Source organism: Mytilus californianus, unplaced genomic scaffold, assembly GCF_021869535.1.
Source record: "Mytilus californianus isolate M0D057914Y unplaced genomic scaffold, xbMytCali1.0.p SCAF_8, whole genome shotgun sequence".
Lineage (NCBI taxonomy): Eukaryota > Metazoa > Mollusca > Bivalvia > Mytilida > Mytilidae > Mytilus > Mytilus californianus.
This window is the reverse complement of record NW_026262734.1, coordinates 82457749-82482533: the sequence shown is the minus strand read 5'-3', so window position 1 is coordinate 82482533 and position 24785 is coordinate 82457749. Positions and strand designations below refer to the sequence as shown.

Below are 24785 nucleotides of genomic sequence, written 5' to 3'. Positions count from 1 at the left end.
TGATTTTAAGACAAATTTAAGAACCGTTTAGTCAATCGGTAATATTTCAGAGAATAAAAAAGACAAATGCATTATTTTTTCGATTTTCAGTTAAAGTTTAACAAGACAAAATTATATGCAAAATTTTATCAAAACCTGTGACATAGCCCATTTATATACTTTAACTAGACCTGGCTTAAATTAGGTGACAAGGTCGGGACTACGTTCCATTTTTTGCATGTCATATTTTGTAAACAAATATGGCAGCATCCATAACAGATTTGGAGAACAACTTCCTTTCTCTCCCGAATGAAATAATAGAATTAATCCTTCACGATAATATTCTAGATTTTAGAGATATTACCAATATATCCACAACGTGCGTGCGTTTACGGACTTTATGTCAAAGCAACGAATTATGGAGGAGACAGTTACAGCTGAGGTTTTCTTTCACGTTTCACAAATTATTTTTAGTTATACAAACATTAGTAATAGAATAAAACAATGAATTTGATGATGATGTCAGATAGGTACCTGTTTAACGTCCAGCTGCAAATTAAATGCATATTCAGGACGATAACATGTTAATGTAACATGAATATTTACCCTGCTTTGTAGTGGTCACTTTACTTTAATTTGTATCTACTAGACCGACATGTTGATCTAGATTTTTAACGTGCTAGTTCTAGTAACAGTCTGTAGGACATGTCACCCTACCTGCCCTGGACATATTCTCCTGACTCCGAGCAGACCAGTCTTTGCTTTTACCGGTATCGGGTCCGTTCGCCCTAATTACAAATGTACATGTTCGCCCTGGGTCCGTTCGCCCTAATTACAAATGTACATGTTCGCCCTGGGCCGTTCGCCCTGAGTCCGTTCGCCCATAGAGTCCATTCACCCTGGGTCCGTTCGCCCTAATTTTTATAAAAAGAAATAAAATTAATGGTTTAATTTAAAGTTTTGTAATCTTATTCAGATATAATTTAAATGGTAAATATAAAAAATGTTTATCTCCAAATTCAAGAATAAACATTGAAATTAAAAAAAAGGTTTTTGTTTTTGGAGCATTAATCAGGCTAATTGGCTTCATTGTTACATTTGTTTTTATTCAGAATTACTCTTAATGACTGTTGATTGTAAATAAACTCATCACAGATACCAAGATTGAAACTTTGTACGCCAGACACACGTTTCGTCTACAAAGGACTCATCAGTGACGCTCGAATCAAAAAAGTTAATAAGGCCAAATAAAGTACAAGTTGAAGAGCACTGAGGACCCTAACTTCCTTAAAGTTTTGCCAAATACAGCTAAGGTAATATATTTCTGAGGTGGAAAAGCCTTATTATTCCGAAAATTCAAAGTTTTGTAATTTAGAATGCTGATTAGATATGATTACGATGTCTTTGGTATCACTGATTGTTGTAGTTATTGTTTTTGGTGGATTAATAATGAAATTGTTTTTTTTAAATAAACAAGTCAGCTTGGAATGAGTTAAAACAATGATGTAAGAATTGTAAGACATTAAAGGGAAATTGTTTTAGCCGCTTAATTGGCTTCTTTGATCTCAAGGTGTTGAATGAGTTGGATCTTGTTATACCTGTTTGGATAGTTTTGAAATTGTAACAAGGTTTCAAAAAAGATAAATTCATACAGATAACTTGGTCTCCAGTTCCTGAACACTTCTTCTTCTTCTTCAAAATACTGTCCACATTCAACATGATGAATATTCTTGCAAGAATATTCAATGCAAATCAAAAGAAAAATCATTATCTGTTAGCATCAATACAACACAAATCCCCGTCTCATGGGTTTTCGTGCTATTAAGAATGCATTGTGACGTCACAATTTCCATTGAAAAAGCATGCATAGTACGAATTCATATGACGTACGAAAACGTATGATCTGACCAAATATTTCGGCGGAATTTTCAACAAACTTTAACATAATTAATTCAAATAATTTATATTATACAAGACAACAAAATAAAATAGATATCAGGGCGAACGGACTCAGTGCGAACAGGAATTAGGGCGAACGGACCCATGGCGAACAGGTATTAGGGCGAACAGGTACTAGGGCGAACGGACCCGGATTCGCTTTTACCAGTCAGGGGACTTACTTAAATGAGTGATTTTCTAAATCACTGATTCAAGTAACATTATGCCCACAAAGGTTGGAAGTAAGAGTTGTCTTTCTTTAATAATCACCTATTTAAGTAGTACAAATAAATCACTAGACTAAGTATTTTATTTTAATTGTAGCTTCAACTATACAATACAGGGACTACTTATGTTGCTTAAATTATCAGAACCAACATCTGTGTTGATAGGATGACCGGTCATGTCAGGTGATGGCCTTACACTGAATCTGGGATAATGACATGAAAAATCACTTGTTTAAGTATCATACCTCTATTGTCTTCCAAAAAATCACTTCTTTAAGTATTATTATTTTAATAACCCCCACTAATTTCAACACCCCCGGAACATTGAAATTTTGATCGCGAACAGTAAAATTTTATGACATAATCTGTAAGATGAAACCTTGAATTTTACAGGAAAAAATACTCCCACTGCTGGGAAATATCTGTGAAGAAAGTATAAGTTCATTATGTAAAGCCTTTATTATAGCATTTTTTCAACTAAAATAGAATTTACAGTTAAATGATTGCATCAAAGGCATAAACCTTGCTACTTGAAAGAAGCAAAAGGTTCATTTTTTTCAATTTTACTATTGATAAGATATTATCTAAACCTATGTGTTTAAAATTTTGGTAAAACTACAAAATCACAATTTGTGACAAAATTTCGAATTTGCTACTTAAATAAATGATTTAAAAATCACTTATTTCAGTAATTCCCCTGACTGTTTACTCCTTAATGGTGCTTAGTGGAGAAGCATCAAATATCAGTTTTAATTTTAAAATCTTTGGTTTGACCAGGCATGCTAGGTTGAGTTTGAAACCCACAACCTGCGAAACTCAAGGCAAACACACTACCACGAAAATAACAAGGCGGTACTAATGATTTTGAAATTCATTTCCTATTGTATAGATCCTTGCATGAAGTACATGTAGCTTTTTAAAGAAGCACTTTTTTTGCTAGTCCAAAAAATTATGATGTCTTGAAGACTAGAAGGCATATCACAGCAAAAAATTACCATAGACTTTCAAGACGTCATAATTATTTGGACTATTTTCTTGCATGCTATTAAAAATATTGATAAATCAAAAGATAGAAACTTTTGTTCAAAAAATGCATGTACATTTTGTAGTCAATGACAATCATTTCATTAGTCTGTGAATTTGCTTAGGTACAGACTTAACAGATAAATGAAATTAACAGCCAGCATCATACATCAAGTATATAACCAACCCTACTTTTTTCCACATTCAGGCTTGCATGCCTGTTGTAGTTTGTGTAGTCACAGGGGCTCGTATCAAAGATGTTTTTGAGGCGAAAATATATGCCAGTCGACTGGTATGCGTTCTACATTGTGTTTATAGGGGATAAACACAATGTATAATGGTAGAACGCATACCAGTCAACTGGAATATATTTCCACCGAAAAAACATCTCTTATACAAGCCCCTGTGATGTAGTTAGTCAATGTTGGTTTAAAATAACAGTTTTTGATATTATATCTCAAATTGGATACATCAATTTTATTTACTTGAAGATGTAAGTAATAGTTACTTGTTTAAGTAAAGGAGAAGGTCCAGTAAGGGTTTATTTTGGCCTAAAATTTGAAGAACATCCGATTCTGATGAAAGACTTTTGACATTTTTTAAACACTTAAGTGTCTTCTTCAGTTGATTCAATTAGTTTATGCAAAAGATTTGAACTGATTTGGTGATTTAAGACACCTAAATTCAAGCTTAAATTTGAAAAATCTATCAAATATGCCACAAAACGTCACTTTTCAGATGGTTTTTGTCTAAAATGGATGTGGACGCATTTGTGTTCAGTGACTTCAGTCTCAAACTTATGTTATGTATCATCATCAAATTCAACATATATTTGAATATTAAGACTGAACACAAGTGCTGCCACTTCCGTTTTAGACAAAAAACGTCTAAAAAAAAGCACAAATGCTTACAATTGTGAAGATTTCAGTTTTGAGTAATTTTGCATGATTAATTATGCTAGTACCTGATGCATATGCATTGCATTGTCAAAAACAGCCCATATTTATGTAACAGAAGTATTCTTCTTTCCAATAAATAGCTAAAAGTTTACATTTTTTATAAATTTTTGAAAAGCTATATTTTGGAGCCAAAAAGGGGTCTTACCAGGCCTACTCCTTTGTAAGATTTTTATCTTATTTTCAAGGTTTGAATAATCTCTCCTTAATCTTCTCCAAAAATTTACTAGTACAAGTAATTTTTTTACAACCCCTTAAATCCTCAAGTTTTGGGAGGTCAAAACATGCCTTTACAATATTTTTCTGGTTTGCTAATTAATTTTTAAAGAGAGTTCAACCGTTTATCTCAAGAACTAAACAAAGAAGTCTATTGCACACAGGTATTAAATAACTGCGCAAGGCCTCCAAAAAATAGGTTCCTGAAGACTGGTAAATGAGTAGTATTTTGAAGATAACAGACAAATGAGATATTCATGGTCTATGAAATTATGCTTTTATGAATAGTAAAGACAACTATTAAAGACAGACAAATAAACACTCCAATAGAGCAATGTACAAATGTAGTCAAGAGAAATTCAAGAAAAGAAGAAAATAAGACTTTTTCACTTATATAAGTAAAATACATGTATATCTAAATGTCTAAATGTCTAAGGGATGTAACTCTTCCTCCAAAATAATTTACCTGCACTAGTAAATAAAAGACACTTGTATAAGCATTACCCCTGACTGACTTTAGGGATACTTTTATTTGTTCATATATATCTCAACTGCATACAATTATGCAAGTGTATAAAATTATATACTGTAAATTCAGAAATTATTGCGAGGTTTTTATTAATGTGAATAATGCGACTGGGTGAGTATTGCAATAATATGAACTTGCATTCTGATAACTAAAACATAGACCTGTATGCAGATTTTTTTGAAATCGCAATATTTAAACTCGCATTTTTGTCCATTCTTGAAAAATCGCATTAATAAATGCATGCAATAATTTCTGAATTTACAGTATTTATTTATAAAATAATTATTTAAATATTGTAAAAAGTGATATATTATGCGTCCAAAATGCTTAACTGGATGTACCTTAATCAGGAAGGCTCAAAGCCAAATATTTGAAAGGCAATTGCAAGGATGTTTAAGTACCTAAACAATTGAAGAGCTATATGACCAAAAGGGACAAGAAAATAACAGCCAAATCCATCTAAAGTCAACTTGTAAATTGATATCTGTCCAAGGTCAATGTACCGTAGGTTCCAGATTTTTTACAAGATTCATTTCTTGTGTTTTCATCAGTTCAATACAGTTAAATCTCATTTTGAACTCATTTTACATTGTAGATGGCCAAATCTCCTTAAAAGATACTCCAGAACAAAGTCACATGATTGGCTGAAAGAGTATAAGATATGTCATGTGACACCAAAAAAGGTTGCTGCCATGGTAGACCAGTTGTCACCAGCCTACTATCAAGTTGATGAAGTGTCTAAGGAGGGATTTTCTGAGTTTGTAGTATTGTTGGAGGAAAATGAAGCTGGTCCAATCATTCTTGACACACTACTGGACATTGTGAATAGTGAAAAAGACAAGTATGTCAGCATGAAAGTAACTTTTATTTTGTAAAAGCAAAATTGAAAAATGCCAATGTCCCATGCATTAATATTCATCCTCATTAAAATGAAGAAAAAGAGATGGATTCATACACTCTTTACATCAAATACAGAATTCTTAAAATTCAAGAATTGGCTGTCAAATTTAAAGAGATTATTGTGATCATCATTCATTTATATAGAAATCAGATTAAATAGAAATTAGAACATGTAGAATATTAATTGGATATATATTGGACAGTTCAACAGACCACACCAACCAACATATTAACAACACCTGACGCCTCTGAAAAAAATAGACATACAAATACAATTACAAAACAAATAGTCCAAATAGCCTGAATTGGAACAGATACAAAATGTGATGGAGTTATATATCTGCACATATCTTGTGAAAGAAAAACACACAATAAAAAACCTGCCTATTCCACCTTCCAACAGGCATGACAGGGTGACATCTAACTTCGAAGAAGGAAATAAAAGACAGCACATAATTTGAAAATCAAGTTAAAAATGAGTTCAACTTTAAAGGAAGCTAGCTAGCCAAGGTAGCAACTGCTTCCTGTTGTATACTTGCTCTGAAGAAAGCAAACAAACAAAAAACAACACTTCTAATATGTTTTATGAAGTCAAGTCATAACATTTAATTTGAAAATTATTTGCATTTTGATATTGAATAAGTTAGCTGATCATGTCTGTAGCCCTTGCTGTTGAAAGACTTTCCCCATGTTTAAACATATATTTTTGACTGTTTTAGTTCTATTTATGACATTACATTAGAAGGTTATTTTCTTTTCTTTACTTATGTAGACATAAGAACTTAACACGGAAGTTCTATGCAACAAAAGTGATTCGCCATATAACACTAAAACATCTGACAACAAAATGGAAAGAACATATACAGTTACCAGAAGATCAACAGTTATTGGAGACAGGTTTGTTGAATTCATTAGTGTCAATTTTTTCACCTTCAAAGTTGAAGATCTCCACTAAAGGGGAAATTGTCTACAGGGAGATTTGCTACACTACCTAGCTAGTTTTCTCTTTTCTTGTTCTGTAAATCTGTCTGACAAGAACAAAGGAAAACTCAACCTAACTACCTATAACTAATGGAAGATTGGTCTTCACAAGGAAAACTCCACCTTACCACCTATAACTAATGGAAGACTGGTCTTCACAAGGAAAACTCCACCTAACCACCTATAACTAATGGAAGACGGGTCTTCACAAGGAAAACTCCACCTAACCACCTATAACAAATGGAAGACTGGTCTTCACAAGGAAAACTCCACCTAACCACCTATAACAAATGGTCTTCACAAGGAAAACTCCACCTAACCACCTATAACAAATGGAAGACTGGTCTTCACAAGGAAAACTCCACCTAACCACCTATAACTAATGGAAGACTGGTCTTCACAAGGAAAACTCCACCTAACTACCTATAACTAATGGAAGACTGGTCTTCACAAGGAAAACTCCACCTAACCACCTATAACTAATGGAAGACTGGTCTTCACAAGGAAAACTCCACCTAACTACCCATAACTAATGGAAGACTGGTCTTCACAAGGAAAACTCCAACTAACTACCTATAACTAATGGAAGACTGGTCTTCACAAGGAAAACTCCACCTAACCACCTATAACTAATGGAAGACTGGTCTTCACAAGGAAAACTCCACCTAACCACCTATAACTAATGGAAGACTAGTCTTCACGAGGAAAACTCCACCTAACCACCTATAACTAATGGAAGACTGGTCTTCATAAGGAAATCTCCATTTTAGAAAAAAAAATATTGAAAGGTTTCAATTAATATCTTTAGATTTGATGCCTAAAATTTGTATTAATTTGTTGTTATGATTATCAGGTAATAATTTAATTTTGGATGTAACGTGTCTTCTGATTGGCTGGCGTCGTTTTGTTTATCAGCTCATGGACATAATTTTGTCATGTAACCGTGACGTCATCAACGTTTTTTCATGATTTACTCCAGTTTAAAATGGAATTAAGAATTAAATTATAAGAAATGACAGTAATATTTTTTCTGCCTATTCGAAATAACATAAAAAATGTGGTGCACACTTTAAAATTTATTCATTGTGCACCACATTTTTGATGTTATTTCTTCATAGACAGAAAAAATATTACAGTCATTCCTTAAATAGTGTTTCTCCAAAGCATGTTTAGCATGGATAGACGCCATACCATATTTAAATGACGTCATGCCCTTTTTTTTGTCTTAATAAATGATGCCATACCCTTTTTTTAATTCTTTGGGTGACGCCATTGTCTCAAATAATGCCCTTTCTTCCTGTCTTCATGTTTCTGGCAAGTTTATGACCCTCAGCTAATTAACATTAATCGTATGGTATATTTCAGTTCCAACATTGTTTGATAAATATATTTAGGCTTAATAACAGGTTTAATGTGAAACTTTTCGAATAGGCTTTTTCTTGCCAATTACAAATTAACTTAATATCTGAGAAAAAGTAATTATGCTGCATAGCTTATAACTATTCAGAAGAAAATACTATTGCAGGTTAAATTTAGAGGTCTCACTCTGGCCTGAGGCAAGCAGATTTTGTATAGGGAAAGCTAAACCTAAGTTCTGCTTGTACTCTTGGCCAGTTAATTTCGTATATTTATGCCTTATAAAGGACAAGTCAATTTATTTTGCATTGAGCCCCTTGAACTATATTAAACATGTTAAAGTTAAAATCATGTCTTTTTCTTCATACCACCAATAGAAAATTTGATCAGAAATGTTCTGTTTAATGGGATGTTACAGTGTTGTTTAAACCCAAGTCCTAAAACATTTCACCTGCATACTTTTAACAGCAACACACTTATTGCGTTGGTATCTTTGTCTTATGCCAAACTAAAAATTTTATCTACATACTTTTGAATCGGTAATGACATCACAGTCAAATTGTATCACCAAGTCTTTGCTAATAATAACATTTACTGAAATCTTTTATTTTTGAATTAAAAAAATGTAATGAGTAATGTGTACATATTATGTGGGTGAATTTATGGGGCAATATAAGTTCCAAAAGTTCCCTCTACATCCACAAACGAAGAAAGATAAGGGTTATTCCTTTGAAATGTATGTGGGAGGATATATAGAAAAGGGACTTTCAAAATATCCCTACAACCAAAAACCATTTTTTAGATAATTTTGCATAATGGTAATAGACGCATAATGGTAATAGACGCATACTGAAAAAAGACCAATGACCCACATTCAATAATTAAACTTCCCTTCCTACCCTCCCACATACCCAGTACATTTTAATGGAATAGCACAAAGGACACTGGGTCCAAGGATTTTAAATATATTTTATTATTTCAGGTGCAGTGATGTTAGCCCAATGGTGTCAGCCAAGTCTGTCTATCACAGAAAATGAAATATCAGACCAGCTTGATGTTATTGCTGCAAAAGTCATAACACAATGTCCTCCTGGGATAGCTGAGAAAATAAATGGTGGTATGTCGAAACTGATAGATTAAATCATTCATGGCTGCTTAATGTCAAATGCAGGAGTATTACTAATCTAATGATAATTATATGAAATAAATCTTTGTTTTGTACTAGACTGTGATTGAATGTCAGATTTTAACATGTTAGCTCACAATGCGGGTAGGTGTTTGCTAGAAAACATGTCATCCTCTATGGACACATTATGCTAACTCTGAACCAATCAGTCTTTGCTCAGACTATTGAATGTCTGATGCTCAGTGAAAGAGCAGCAAAAACCAGTTTTAATGTCTGGTTTTATACAACTTAATAACAAACATGCAGCCGAAGACTTGATAGGCAGGCAGACTACCAATTGACCACCAAGGTTAAACTGTTAGATAAACTGCTACTGAGGTAGTGACTTTATTTCATCATGGGATGTCTCTTTCTTTTTTTCTAGTTTATATCCCCACTCCAACAAAGTAGGAGTACACTGGTCGTGCTCTGTCGTTCCATCAGTTTGTAATATTTTTCTCAGCAATTACAAATTAGAGCTGCTTGATTGTTTTTAAAACCAAGAATCATATTGTTAATAAGGAGATCAATGTGGTATGATTGCCAATGAAACATTAATCCACTAGAGCCATATGACACCGATGAAGCAACTGTAGGTCACCGTATGGTATGGCCTTCAACAATGAGTCAAACCCATACTGTAAAGTCAGCTATAAAAGGTTTCAACATGATAAAATGTGAAAAAAATCAAACTAGAAAACAAACAGCCTGATTTAAAACAAAAAAAAAATGTGGCAGAAATAAACCAACAAAGCTTTTTTGTATGACACATTTTGAGATTCTGAACTTGTCTTCCTGTGTGCCTGATACCATGCATTCAGTTTACTATACAGTTTTGGTTTTGCTTATTGTTGAAGGCTGTATATGGAATTGTTTTCATTCACATCCTTGTCCTTTTTTCATTTGGTGATAGTTGTCTCATTTCCATACCACATCTCCTTATTTTTATATAACATATTATTTTCGACGTTGTTCCTGCAAGCTTGTTTTAACGCACAATTTCAGATATTAGGATTTATATGCAAATCCAAATCTATATTCTGTCCTACATAATAACTTATATTTATTCAACAAAAATAAGAAATGGCTGCAATATTCATGTTTTCAACATTCATTTACAGGTAAAACATTTGAACTCACGCCACCCCAACAGAGAACAGTGCTTGAGAATGTTAATCAAGTTTTGTATTATGACATTGGTTTCCATGGCAACTCAGAAGATTATTATAATGAGAAGAATTCATATATAAATCAGGTATGTTTTTTTGGTTTTTATACGACCGCAAAATTTTTTGTGGTCGTATATTGGTATGACGTTGGCGTTGTCGTCGTCGTCGGCCGGCGTCGTCGTCATCCGATGACACTTTGGTTTCGCACCATAACTTTAGTTTAAGTTAATGGATCTCTATGAAATTTTACCATAAGGTTCAATACCTCAAAAGGAAGGTTGGGATTGTTTTTGGGGGTTATGGTACTAACAGTTAAGGAATTAGGGGCCAATAATAAGCATTTTTGTAACTTCCAGACAATAACTTGTGTGTTAGTCTATGGATCTCTCTGACATTGTACCATAAGGTTCCATATTACTAAGGGAATGCTGGGATTAATTTTGGGGGTAATTGCCTCAAAATTTTAGGAATTATGGGCCAAAAAAGGGGCAAAAAATGAGCATTTTTCTAGTTTCAAGACAATAACTTGTGTGTAAGTGTAGGGATCTTTCTGAAATTGTACTACTAGATTCCATATCACAAAGGGAAAGCTGGAAGTGAGTTTGGGGGTAATTGCCCAAAACGTTTAGAAATAAGGGGCCAAAAAGGTGCCAAAAATAAGCATGTTTCTAGTTTCCAGACAAAAACTTGTGTTCAAGTGTATGGATCTCTCTGAAATTGTACTGCAAGGTACCATACCCCAAAGGGAATGCTGGGATTGATTTTGGGGGTAATTGCCTCAAAATTTTAGGAATTAGGGGCCAAAAAGGGGCAAAAAACAAGCATTTTTCAAGTTTCAGGACAATAACTTGTGTGTAAGTGTATGGATCTTTATGAAATTGTACTACAAGGTTCCATATCACAAAGGAAAAGCTGAGTTTGAGTTTGGGGGTAATTGCCCTAAACGTTTAGGAATTTGGGGCCAAAAAGGGGCCAAAAAACAAGCATTTTTACAGTTTCCAGACAATAACTTGTGTTCAAGTGTATGGATCTCTCTGAAATTGTACTGCAAGCTACCATACCACAAAGGGAAGGCTGGGATTGAGTTTGGGGGTGATGAATCATAAGGGGGTTCAAAAAATTGGGGGGGGGATTTTTTTTCCTTTTTTTTTTTTTCTTTAAAATTTTCCATTTTAAGTTGTTTATTTTTTATTTATATATAAAAGCAAATAATAATGATAAGGTTTGATTTCATAAAAAATTGAAATATTGGGGTTCTTTGATATGCTGAATCTAACCGTGTATTTAGATTCTTAATTTTTGGTCCCGTTTTCAAATTGGTCTACATTAAGGTCCAAAGGGTCCAAAATTAAACTTAGTTTGATTTTAACAAAAATTGAATTCTTGAGGTTCTTTGATATGCTGAATCTAACCGTGTATGTATTTAGATTTTGGATATTGGACCATAATAGGTAAATTAAAAATTTTTAAGTTCTTAGACCACATTCATTCTGTGTCAGAAACCTATGCTGTGTCAAATATTTAATCACAATCCAAATTCAGAGCTGTATCAAGCTTGAATGTTGTGTCCATACTTGCCCCAACTGTTCAGTGTTCGACCTCTGCGGTCGTATCAAGCTGTGCCCAGCGGAGCATTTTATTATCAGATGTAAAGACAAAGTATTCTGATTATCAGTGTTAATATAAAATAAGGGAGATGTGGTATGATTGCCAATGAAACAACTATCCACCTAAATTCAATTGAAGTGGATGCCAGCAATTATAGGCAACCATATGGCCTTCAACAATGAGAAAAATCCATACAGTATAATCAGCTATAAAAGGCCCCAACATGAAAAATGTGTAACAATTCAATTGAGAAAATTAGCGGCCTAATTTAAAACAAAACAATTTACAAAAAACAAAATGACAGACATGAACCTGAGTGAACAACAACCACTGAACTACAGACTCCAGACTTGGGACAAGCACATAAAGAATGTGGCAGGGTTAAACATCAAGGGTTCTAAACTCCCCCTAACCTGGGACAGTGGTGTTACAGCACAACATAAGAACAAATTGTAAAAATCAGTTTGTTTGCCCAAGTAACATGTGTAATGTCTTGTATTGTCTTAAGTATGCCATGAATAAATTTACCTGTTAGAAGTATGCATTTAATCAAATGTGAAATGCTAAATTTATTTTTCATTAACATTTTGCCATCAAACTCTACTTGATAAATAGGATAGGTTCCATTGTTCAACAATCACAATTATAAATGCATGCAATAATTTCTGAAATGACAGTACATGAGTTTTATCCTAAACTTTTGACTTAAGTGGGAACTTTTTTCACTAATTTCACATTTAAGATAAATTGAATATACGGTAAACCATGGCTTAAATAAGATCTATAAGGAATGTCAAAACCATGGACAAGAAAAACATGAAAATAAAACCTTGCATAGACAATGAAACAGTGTGAACGTTGCTAGTCCGAGAACCTTTGACAAACAGCTCTTGTAGTTGTACATGTTAGGATTGTTTGCAATCGTGTAATTCACCATATTGTTATTATGATTCTACCATTTTATGGGGAAAAAACGGGACTTGACTACTGTTGTACCAAAATGACACAATGTTCTGCTGAAATACACTTTATAATGTAATCGATGTTCCTGTGTTCTATTCTGTACACACTATTTTATTCCTCGTTTACACAGCAAGAGGGACATTTTGCTCCATGGTAGTAATCTTTTTAATTTTGATGTTGATATTTTCATAAATTACTGAAAAACAAAAGCACAGTGCAGTTTGGAGGGAAACACTTTTTTTTTTTACACAAAAAAAAACTACTTTTATACATAAAAAAATGCAATAGATTAATCAGTAAAATTTTCAGTTTCTTTAAATATTCCCAAAAATATGTGATCTGATTTATCATTACATATAGCTCCCCTTTTGATAAATTAAATAAAAACAATTGTAAAAGCTGAAAAATAGATGTGAAAGTTTGTTTATTGTCAGATTTTGACTACGTTTTGGTATTTTTCCATTGACAGGTTTTGAATTTGAAGTCTGGTATTCCAATCACTCTTTCCATTGTTTACATCAGTGTTGCAAGGCGACTGGGTATAGAACTGCATCCTGTTAACTTCCCATCACATTTTCTGATCAAATGGGAGGAACATCCAATGTAAGTTGTCTTGGAAACAGGCAAAAGTTATAAATCTTTAAGTGATACCTGTCTAAATTTACAAATAATACCTTGACAGGTTTGTAATTTACTATATATGTACTTTTTTTGTTGTGTATTTATTTTCACAAATTTCGTGGTAGGTATATTTTTGCAAAAATAGATACATGCAAATACAAATGCAGGTTACATGCCTCTATTGAACAGACGACTGTTTTAAGGATTGAATAATCTTTGTTTATTTTGTTTTATATTGTTATACAAATAAAAACTTAATTAATGCATATTTTAACATTTTCATTTGTTAATTATGTTGTGATATTTTCAGAAATGCCATGAACTTAAATACACACAAATATGCAATACCAAATTTGTCATTTTTGCTGCCTTTCAACAAATAATAGTATTTGTAAAAAGATCTCATTGGTAATTTTATGTTATTATATGATCACTATATTTGTTCCTTCAGGAGCATTTTATCAATGAATATCAAGGATTACAGCTTTATAGTATATATTAGTGACCATCTATTATGATGTAATATGAGGTATGAACTTTCTGATACATATTGGAAGACCACCAACAAATTTTAAGATGAAGAACTGTAAATATCTATAAAATCACCGAACAGTTAGGGATACAATAAACAAATACTTTTTTGGAATTTGCTGGTTGTTAAAATAAAATTGACCTTTAGCATGATTAGGCAGGGTGTGTCAGAGAAAATTTCAAGAGAGGCAATTCGGAAAGTTTTACAAGGGACAGTCGGACTCAAGGAATTTACTACAATTAGTGAATTACATGAATATTTGATAGAAAGTTCATTTCTGATGCAGTAAAAACTTAGTGAAAACTTATTCTTTATATATTCTGCTTTCAGGGGAACTCCAGAAAATCAGTACACATACATTGATGCTTATGAAAAGGGCAGGTTTCTTACACAAAGTGAATTATCAACAAGAATTGGACTACCTGAAGAAATGGCTAATCTAGCAGACCTGTGTAGATCTGTGCCACCTGTTATGGTAATATTGATAGAGGCTATATGGTATTATTATCTCCCCTTTGTCCCCCTGGCCCCTCTGCTATTTTAGGGTTATCTACAACATACTAGCATTGTTCAGATTTGCATCCTTTGTTGGGTTAATGTTTGTTCATTGTTTTTATAAAAGAATGGTCAGTTTCCATTTAATTTTAAAATTCTGTTTATTTCTTAAATTTCTACCAGAATTTGCATGTAATAGTTTTCTCTTCTGGTTCCATAAATGTACTATTTTTAAATCAGACAATATAGATTTATAAAAGTTTATTTAATTCAAAATCTTTTGAATAGGAATTAAGAGATAATTTGGAGATGGGGTAGCTATTATTATGCTCTATAGGCACATGCTACATATTATGTATTAAAAATTATGCCAACACAATGCGTGTGACCATTGAGAATTTTCGTATCGGAGGGGACATTAAGTTTTACCCTTGTCTGTCTGTACATCCGTCCGACATCCCGAAATTGGTTTCGGTTCTCTAACTTTAGTTTGCCTCAACCAAATGTTATGAAACTTATACACAATGCTAATTACCACAAAACACAGATCAGGTTTGAATTTAGGTGGTTTCACTTCTACCTTTCTAGAGTTATGTCCCTTGACAAATGGAAAAATTGCCGAATTTTTCATTTCCGTTCTATAACTTAAGTTTGCCTCAACCAAATGTTATGAAACTTATATACAATGCTTATTACAACAAAACACAGATCAAGTTTGATTTTGGTGGTGTCACTTTTACCGTTCTAGAGTTATGCCCCATTGCAGATGGAAAAATTGCTGAATTTTTCGTTTGTGTTCTCTAACTGAAGTTTGCCTCCACCAATTGTTATGAAACTAATACACAATGCTTATTACCACAAAACTCAGATCAAGTATGAATTTGGGTAGCGTCACTTTTATCGTTCTTGAGTTATGTTCCTTTATAATGTTATATGCAAGCAGGGACATCATAGTGTCCAATGGACACATTTCCCATTTATTTTTCTTGGGACACACTTTTTTCAGCAGAGGAACCAACACCAGTATTTTATCCAAGAAACAGAAAAGCAAAAAATAAATTGACATTAAAGTCATCATTTCTGATTTGTTAAAGATTACACAAAGTAGTCATGAAACTACTGTACTGGTAATTATATTTAGTTAATTCTCTACAGGTGTATCAGAGAATGACGAGAAACTTGATAATAATTGGACGACAACAGGGCTTTGGACAGGGACAATTATTGGGATTGAGAAATGCCATGGAGTTGTATCTAGTTATCTCCCCTGATGATGCAGAAGTTCTCATGTTACAAGCAAGAGTCAATCTTCATCTTAATGTGGATTTGACAGATGTAAGTTACATCAATAAGTCTTTTGATGCCATGTTTTAAATATTATGAGACAAACTTTTACACTTTCTTTCAAAATGGTCAGGCTAAATTGCAGTCCACATATCTGTTTATTGTAGATTGAAATATCATTTGACCAAATTTCTGAATTCAAAATAACATATATATATATATATATATATATAGAGCCAGTAAGGGCTATTCCATTAAAATGTATGTGGGAGAGTAGGAAGGGAAGTTTAATTATTGAATGTGGGTCATGGGTCTTTTTTCAGTATGCATCTATTACCATTATGCAAAATTATCTAAAAAATGGTTTTTGGTTGTAGGGATATTTTGAAAGTCCCTTCCTACCCTCCCACATACATTTTAATGGAATAGCCCTAATAACCACTAAAGGATTCTTGACTTGGGACAAGGACATAAACATTATAAAGATTTAAAACTAACTGTTTTTGTAAGCTTAATATTTGGAATATATTTTTGCTAGTTTGAATGCATACATGTAGGCAAAGTTAAAAAGTTAAATTTAGTAGTAATTAACACCTATTGGGTCATCCATTGAATTTAAAAGCTATTTTCAATTCCAAAAAAATATTGAATAACAGATATGATAGGCAAACATCATTTAAACAGCAATTAAAAAAATCCCAAAATAATTCATGTCTAAGTGCATTGATTCAAGCATCTTTTTGATTTGACATTTCTGGATATACATAAAACTTTTCAAAAAAGTATGCAAAAATGCAAATCAATATTTATTATGTATTAAATATTAGCTCTAATATTTGCTCAACAATTACTGGTATTTAAAGCATTTCACTCTGGTTCCCCTAAGCTCATCATGCTCATTATGTCTAACACTGCTGACAAAATTTGGCATTGAATTTTCCATCAAAATGATAAACTGGTTACCACAGAAAAACAGGAACTGATCAATTCAAATGTGAAAGAGATGTGGAACGAATGCTCAGGGTGAATGTCAATGAGACAGCAAAGCCAACAACTAAAACAAAATAAAAAAAATACTTACTGGTCAACATTTTTTTAACAATAGACAGGTGTCTGTATATAATAGAATTATTTACACTTGTATGCAAATTTGTGATATTACTTAATTTCAAACAAGTGTAAAATTCTGAATCACAATTGAAAATATTTAACGACATAATTTAAAAGTGATTGTTGCATGAAGGCAGAAGATTATTGGAGACAGATCTAGAGTAAATCGCAGCAAATACAGCTAAATACCCAAAAGTGTAAATATGTCTATATGTCAAGCTTTTAATCAACCGAAGTGTATGTGAATAAATTAACAGAGCTGATTGAAGTACAACTAAGCTTAAAATAATAATACAATTACGAAATGTAAATGCAAGTTGAAACCGTTTGATATATTTTTATTTGAACAAAAGTCATTAAATGAAATAAGATTTATGATTCACAGTAGATAGAAATAATGTGTGTTGTTGTGTTTCTCAGGTGATAGATAACTTACAGAGAACTGAGAGTTTTGACAACAGACAGGCTCTGGTTGCACATCTATTGGAGGAGGCCAGACGACAGATGTTGAATTATGAGAGTGAAAGAAAGAAAAAAGTTTGTATTTGTTGGTTTAGTTACATTCCTCTTGTTAATCATTAATAAGTTTCTAAATGCATCAAGTTTATAAGAATGTGAATATTGTAAGGAGTAAATGGATATTGGATATGTGTCAAAATCGGAGCAATCAGGATTTGGGTTGAAATGCTGAAAAATTTACTGTTTTTATACGCCCGTCAAAATTTTGACCGGACGTATTATGGTATATACAATTGTCGTCTGTCCGTCTGTCTGTCCGGCATAAACATGTCGCACCGTAACTTGAGAACGACTTATCCAAATTTCATGAAACTTAACATAGTTGTTTCTTATGATGGTCAAACAATCTGTATACTTTTTGGTGAAAATAAGATTAAAACTTTTTGAGTTACAGGACTTAGTAACTAAAACAGGTGTGTGGTTTTTTTTCACATGTTGGGCCATATCTCAAAAACAATTTATGATTACTGCTTAAAACTTTACACACTTCTTAGTTATATTAATCTTAAGATCTGTATACTTTTTGGTGATGATTCAAAATTTTATTTTTGAGTTATTGAGTATTTTGTAAAAAAAGGGGGAGGGGTTTTTCACATGTCGCGCCGTATCTCAAAAACGATTTATGATTATTGCTTAAAATTTTACACACTTCTTAGTTATATTAATCTTAAGATCTGTTTGCTTTTTGGTTATGATTCAAAATTTTATTTTAGAGATATTGATTTTTTTTATTTTAAAAAGGGGGGTTTTCACATGTCGCGCCGTATCTCAAGAACGATTTATGATTATTGCTTTAAATTTTACACACTTCTTAGTTATATTAATCTAAAGATCTGTATACTTTTGGGTTTTGATTCAAAATTTTATTTTAGAGATATTGATTTTTTTTTTTTTAAAAAAGGGGGGTTTTCACATGTTGCGCCGTATCTCAAAAACGATTTATGACTATTGCTTTAAATTTTACACACTTCTTAGTTATAATAATCTAAAGATCTGTATACTTTTTGGTTTTGATTCAAAATTTTATTTTAGAGATATTGAGTTATTTGTAAAAAAAAAGGGGGGTTTTCACATGTTGCGCCGTATGTCAGAAACTATTTATTTGCATAAAAATTCACACACAAGACGACGGCGTATCATGTGCTCATGGCGCAGCTGTTTATTTTTTCATAATATGTGTGTAAACCAACTTATTTTCATGGATACTTAATTCCTGTTTAGTCTTTACAAGAAGTCTTCCTGTCAATTTATTTTTCACTTTTTTCTTATATTTGGCTATGTTGAACCGGTTGCAAAACCTCCTGAAAGTCATGAAAATTTGTTGGTTTACAGTTTAAAAACATTCAGAAAAGAGTTAAAAGTTCACAAATGGTATTATTCATAGTACTAATTAGTTTCAAATTTGAAACTTTAAATGACTAATTCAAAAGCAGATACCATTAAAAAATGTTAATAGTGCAAGATTTTTATGTATTAAATACATTTTGAAATCCAGTTAAAATGTTTAATGTTGTTTGGACAATACATGTAGCTTCACAGTGAGATACAAAATTTTGTAGTTTTAGCATTTTTAAATATCTATGTTGCGTCTTACACCACTGTTCAATGTGGAGGATTGAGCACTCACAAACATATGTAACTTCTCTACATTCTTTATGTGTTTATCCCAAGTCAGGAATAGTAATTTCAGTGGTTTTCATTGGTTGTTGTCAGTCATATTTGTTATTGTTTTGTCATAAATCAAGCCGTTGGTTTTTTTCGATTGGAATAGTTTCGTATTTTTGTCATGTCCAGGCCTTTTATAACTGACTATTTGTTATGGACTTTGCTTATTGGTGAAGGCTTTACAGTTACCTATTGTTGCTAACATACATGTTAGTTGGACTCTGATTGATAGTTGTCTCGTTGACAATTATACCACATCTCCTTATTTTCATATAACAGGAAACAAATTATTGACATGAATGAAGAAATAATGTGTTTGTATACATTATCTCTATTTGTTCACCTTTACTTGCCATCACAATCATTCCTGTAGATGTTGACGTCATAAGAGAATATTTATATGTCTGATGCATCAATGCAAAAGCGTTTGTTGTATGGCATCAATAGTTCAAGTGTCACAAAATCTCAGGTCAAGTGTTGCAGATTCCTATATAGGGTTAAGGTCAATTATTGATATGCTAGACTCAAGCAACTCATACTGTACCAAAAAATATATGATCCCTAAAAAGTTAACTTTATTTGGAAATCGGTGTATTAGATATTCCTTTGCAAGGGAAGGTGATACGATATACATGTCCATAACGAATTGGTGAAATTTGTTTTTGTGTCGTTGGTTTGCTGTCTCATTTAGGCATACTCGCATATCTTATTTCATTCATATGAAGAAATATATTTAAATAATTTAACAGTAAAGTCAGCATCTTGCCAATCTTATTGAAAAACAGATCCTGTGTGCACACTCTTGACAACATTTTGTTCTACTTTCTGTTATTTATTACAACAGCCTATGAAATTTCAGTCTTCAAATTTTGAAGGTGTGTATTATTACCACAAAACAATATGATCCCAAAATTAAATAGAAAGTAGAAAGGACCGTTGTCATATACAATGTAATTGTAAGCAAAGCACAGACACAGAATCTGTATTTTGCATACTTACTGGATATCTTAAGATGAAAAACGTTAACATTAGTAAAATGATAAACTGTTTTTTTTCAGAGAAAAGTGAAGCAAAGAAGTGATAATCCAAATGTAGCATTTGCCGTTGGCATGGTGATGAGACATAGAAGGTAGAATTTTTGTTTTGTGTTTACCCAACTTCTCCTTTTTATACATTCCAAACAGTGTGAGATTTAACTTTTTGTGAGTTCTCCTCTCTTTCCTAATTTCTTTAATTAAAGTTTTCTCAAAGAGGCATTCAATAACTTGGTGCTTCAAACAGAAGTGCAAAAAAAAAAACATGATAATGCCACTATGTTGCTAGTGCATGTATATGGTACACCTCACCTTTTATGTCAATTCCCAGAAATGTACCTTTTACAATAGGCTGCAGGCAGTAAGTTTTATTTGATCTGAGAATTTTATTCATGTAAATATGGAATATGGTCAGGTAAAAAAATTAAGTTTGACATTCCAAATCCATTCCATAGTTTTTTGAAAGGTTGCCTTGATATTTTTTTTTATCCTGTATCCTGTAAAAGTAAAATACACAGAAAAAGGCTAAAACAATTTCTGTTCCTAAAATTCTATTCACAAACTTCCATTTTATTAAAAATGAAAGTTTGAGTAGACAACATAAAGGAGAATTTTTCATATGTATGATCAGAATTATAATCATTGAGTGAGTGAAATAGTTAGTCTTGTTTCAAGAACTTGTCATTAAATTTCTTCTGACCTCTTAACAACATCAAGTTCCATGTATTTCAAAGAAGTAGTTTTATCAACACTAGCAAAGATTCTGCTCCAACTGGTGTTAGGGGCGTTCTTGTAGTGAGGTGAGAGATTTTGCTTCATGTTGAAGGCTTCACTGTGACTTTCAGATGAAGAACAGCAAGTAAAATGCTGTTCTTTTTCAATGGTTTTTTATGCCCCAACTATGATAGTAGAGGGGCATTATGTTTTTCGGTCTGTGTGTCTGTTCGTTTGTCCTTCCGTCTGTCCCGCTTCAGGTTAAAGTTTTTGGTCAAGGTAGCTTTTGATGAAGTTGAAGTCCAATCAACTTGAAACTTAGTACACATGTTCCCTATGATATGATCTTTCTAATTTTAATGCCAAATTAGAGCTTTGACCCCAACTTCACGGTCCACTGAACATAGAAAATGATAGTGCGAGTGGGGCATCCGTGTACTATGGACACATTCTTGTTTCAAATGTGTCAAGGGACCTTTTTTTGTCGAGCCTTCTACTTTTGTCGAAAAAGCGAGACATAGCGATCCTACATTCCGTCGTCGGCGGCGGCGGCGTCCACAAATATTCACTCTGTGGTTAAAGTTTTTGAAATTTCAATAACTTTCTTAAACTATCCTGGATTTCTACCAAACTTGGACAGAAGCTTGTTTATGATCATAGAATTATATTCAAAAGTAAATTTTGTAAAAAAAAATTCCATTTTTTCCGTATTTTACTTATAAATGGACTTAGTTTTTCTGCCAGGAAACATTACATTCACTCTGTGGATAAAGTTTTTGAAATTTTAATAACTTTCCTAAACTATCCTGGATTTCTACCAAACTTGGAAAGAAGCTTGTTTATGATCATAAGATAGTATCCAGAAGTAAATTTTGTAAAAAAAAAATTCCATTTTTTCCGTATTTTACTTATAAATGGACTTAGTTTTTCTGCCAGTTAACATTACATTCACTCTGTGGTTAAAGTTTTTAAAATTTTAACAACTTTCTTAAACTATCCTGGGTTTGTACCACACTTGGACAGAAGCTTGTTTATGATCAAAAGCTAGTACATGTATCAAGAAGGAAATTTTGATAAAATTTTGTTTCATTTTTTCCGTATTTTACTTATAAATGGACTTAGTTTTTCTTCCAGTCAACATTACATACAGTCTGCAGTTTAAGTTTTTAAAACATTTATTAGATTCATAAATTATCCTGGATTTTTACCAAACTTGGACAGAAGCTACTTACAATCAAAAGATAGTATAGAGAGGAATATTTTTATTATTTTTTTTCCTCATTTTTGTTGAGCGATTAACAGCAAAAGTAGGCGAGACACTGGGTTCCACTGAACCATTACGAATTTTATGAAGTTTTATATCATATCAATATTTACCACTTAATCTGATCATGATAACAATGATGTCATGCTTTGCTTAAATCATCATGTTGTTTTTGCTTTACAGGTATAATTACATGTGTGCGATATATGGTTGGGACTCGAAATGTCAGGCGAGTCAGGAATGGATTTATCAGATGGGAGTCAACCATCTTCCTAAGAAAGACAAACAGCCATTTTACAATGTGCTTGTAGACGATGGTAGCAATAGATATGCAGCTCAAGGTAAGATGTCACATAAAATTATCAAATATTCAGAAATATGACACATATCTCTAAAAAAAGTCTTGGAATTTTGCATGTGTGTTTTTCTATCTGTCAACACTAAATTTCTTAAAGCTTCTCCTAGATTGTAATAATTTGCTTGAATTGGTTGCCACCATGCCATGTTGTGTGTATATCAAGTTCTTTTTTCTAGAGAAATTTTTCTATATACTGTCAGCTGAGAGTAAAGTTTTGGTTTTTAACACCTGCTTTCATAAGATTTACTTTTGGTTGGAATCAAAATAAGCATATTTACTTGGTTCTTGCTCTTCTAAATTTTGTTTATAGAGAATATTTATAATTTGTAAAATCTTTTCCTTTCATTCCAGTATATTTAAATACTACAACCAGTTTATGGTTATTTTTTTTTCTGTGGAATTTGCCATTGTGAGAGATTGATAAAAGAGCAAATATGCTCAATGATGTCACAACAACAAAAAAAAGCATGTCAAAGTTTGTTAATTTGTTGCCTAAAATCATTACAGAAACAGATTCTACCACTGTTTTTTATTGAATAGTAGAGAAATTTTTAGCAAAGTCTACATACAAGTCTATAGAAAATTTGTAATTCGTTGAACATTTGAATTTATATCGCACCTACTGTGGATTCATTATTATTCGTTGGATACCAATTTTCGTGGGTTTCGTGGGTACAAGTAAACCACGAATTCAAATGTTCAACGAATTACACATTTTTCATAGGCTTGTATGCAGAAATTGGTAAAACCATGAAATGAGATATCCACGAAAATGCAAGTTTTCATCAATCCATGAAAATTGATACCCACGAAAATAAATGAATCCACAGTATACCCACGAAATCTATGAAAATTGGTATTCCACAAATAAAATTTAATCCACGGTACCTTATAGTCTTAGACAAGATGTGTATGCATTGATCAGACACAATGACAGAAAAATCTTCTCTTCAGATTCTTTTAAAGATAAAAAATAAACTATAAGAAAGTACTGGCAACCACTTACACAGTCCTCGTCTTGGGCCGATATAAAGATTCTTCTACCATTGAAACCAATCAGAGAAGCTATTTCTCCATTCAAATCAGTTACATTTAATGCATGGAGAATGAATGCATATTTGCAAAATTTAGAAATAAAGTGATTTATCTTGTAAAAACAATTAAAACAAAAAAGACCTGTATTACTTTTAATTATATTTACTTCATGCATATGTCTCACCGTCCCTGTTTAAACTTTTTTTTATCTTATATTGTAGAAAATTTGGAAATTCCAGATTCCATTCCAGAAATAACACATCCAGAAGTTGGGAAATACTTCCATGAGTTTGCTGGAAATCATTATATCCCAAATAACGAAAAGCTTTCTGAATATCCAGGTGACATGGAAATTGTACATAAACTTTTAAGTTCGGACAGAGAGGAGGCAACAGATATGAACGCAATGCCATCGTAACAATGTAGACGAATTCTACAGACCTTAATATTTGTTTTATAAAAAGAAAAGAGCTGTGATAATTGTTTGTTGATTTATAATGGCTTTCCTTTTGATAATATTTTAAAATCATGATAAGTTAACGTTCCAGTTGCAAAATAAGCTCAGCCCCTAAGGCCCAAAATTCAGTAAAATGGATAAATTTCTTTTGTGATCTGAATCTGATACCTCAAAGGCATTTGAACATAGAGAGTGCAATACAGATATTTGTACCTCATCTTTCATGAAGTAAAGAACTTGTCATGTCCATAGAAAGGTGGAGGTCCGCTAAGAGCCCAATTTGGCCTAGAAAATTGAAGTGCTACAAAAACAGGTGATTTTTTTGTAAATATGATTAATAGATAGGAACAAAGTTTAAACTGAAATCTTGGTAAAATTGTTAATATTCACAGTGATTTGAGTGTCGAAAGACAGCATACCTCTAAATTTTCTAGAAAAAAATTACAAAATTTGCACATTTTCACACACATTTGTGAGTGGGAAATATTTAGCACATGCAAGTACTTAAAGAATATCCACATGAGAAGTGTTGTTAGACAAACATTATGGTAAATTATTTATCTGTTTTTTGCATATTCTTTTTATTTTCAGGTCGAAAAAACTTATCTGAAAATTGACTAAAATCTATGTACTTTTCATGAAAACATGTAGAAGGGCTATGCCATAAGGTCACAACTGCATTTATTA

At 32.3% G+C, this 24785-nt stretch overlaps 1 protein-coding gene across 1 annotated transcript; it reads left to right on the top strand.

Moving 5' to 3' along the window:
• Positions 1 to 231: 231 nt before the first annotated feature.
• On the top strand, positions 232 to 24173 carry LOC127710913 (F-box only protein 21-like). The gene is made up of 12 exons (XM_052216875.1): positions 232 to 421; positions 5464 to 5709; positions 6541 to 6665; positions 9088 to 9222; positions 10392 to 10525; positions 13480 to 13613; positions 14494 to 14638; positions 15814 to 15993; positions 17473 to 17589; positions 20295 to 20365; positions 22432 to 22589; positions 23863 to 24173. The coding sequence occupies exons 1-12, from the start codon at positions 240 to 242 to the stop codon at positions 24057 to 24059; spliced, it is 1824 nt and encodes a 607-aa protein (XP_052072835.1). The 5' UTR covers positions 232 to 239; the 3' UTR covers positions 24060 to 24173.
• The last annotated feature ends 612 nt before the right edge of the window (positions 24174 to 24785 follow it).

Coding starts and splice junctions, on each gene's coding strand:
- LOC127710913 (XM_052216875.1), top strand. CDS start 240: ATGGCAGCATCCATAACAGATTTGGAGAACAACTTCCTTTCTCTCCCG. Junction 5,710..6,540: donor GTGAATAGTGAAAAAGACAA/GTATGTCAGCAT, acceptor TTACTTATGTAG/ACATAAGAACTTAACACGGA. Junction 6,666..9,087: donor TCAACAGTTATTGGAGACAG/GTTTGTTGAATT, acceptor TTATTATTTCAG/GTGCAGTGATGTTAGCCCAA.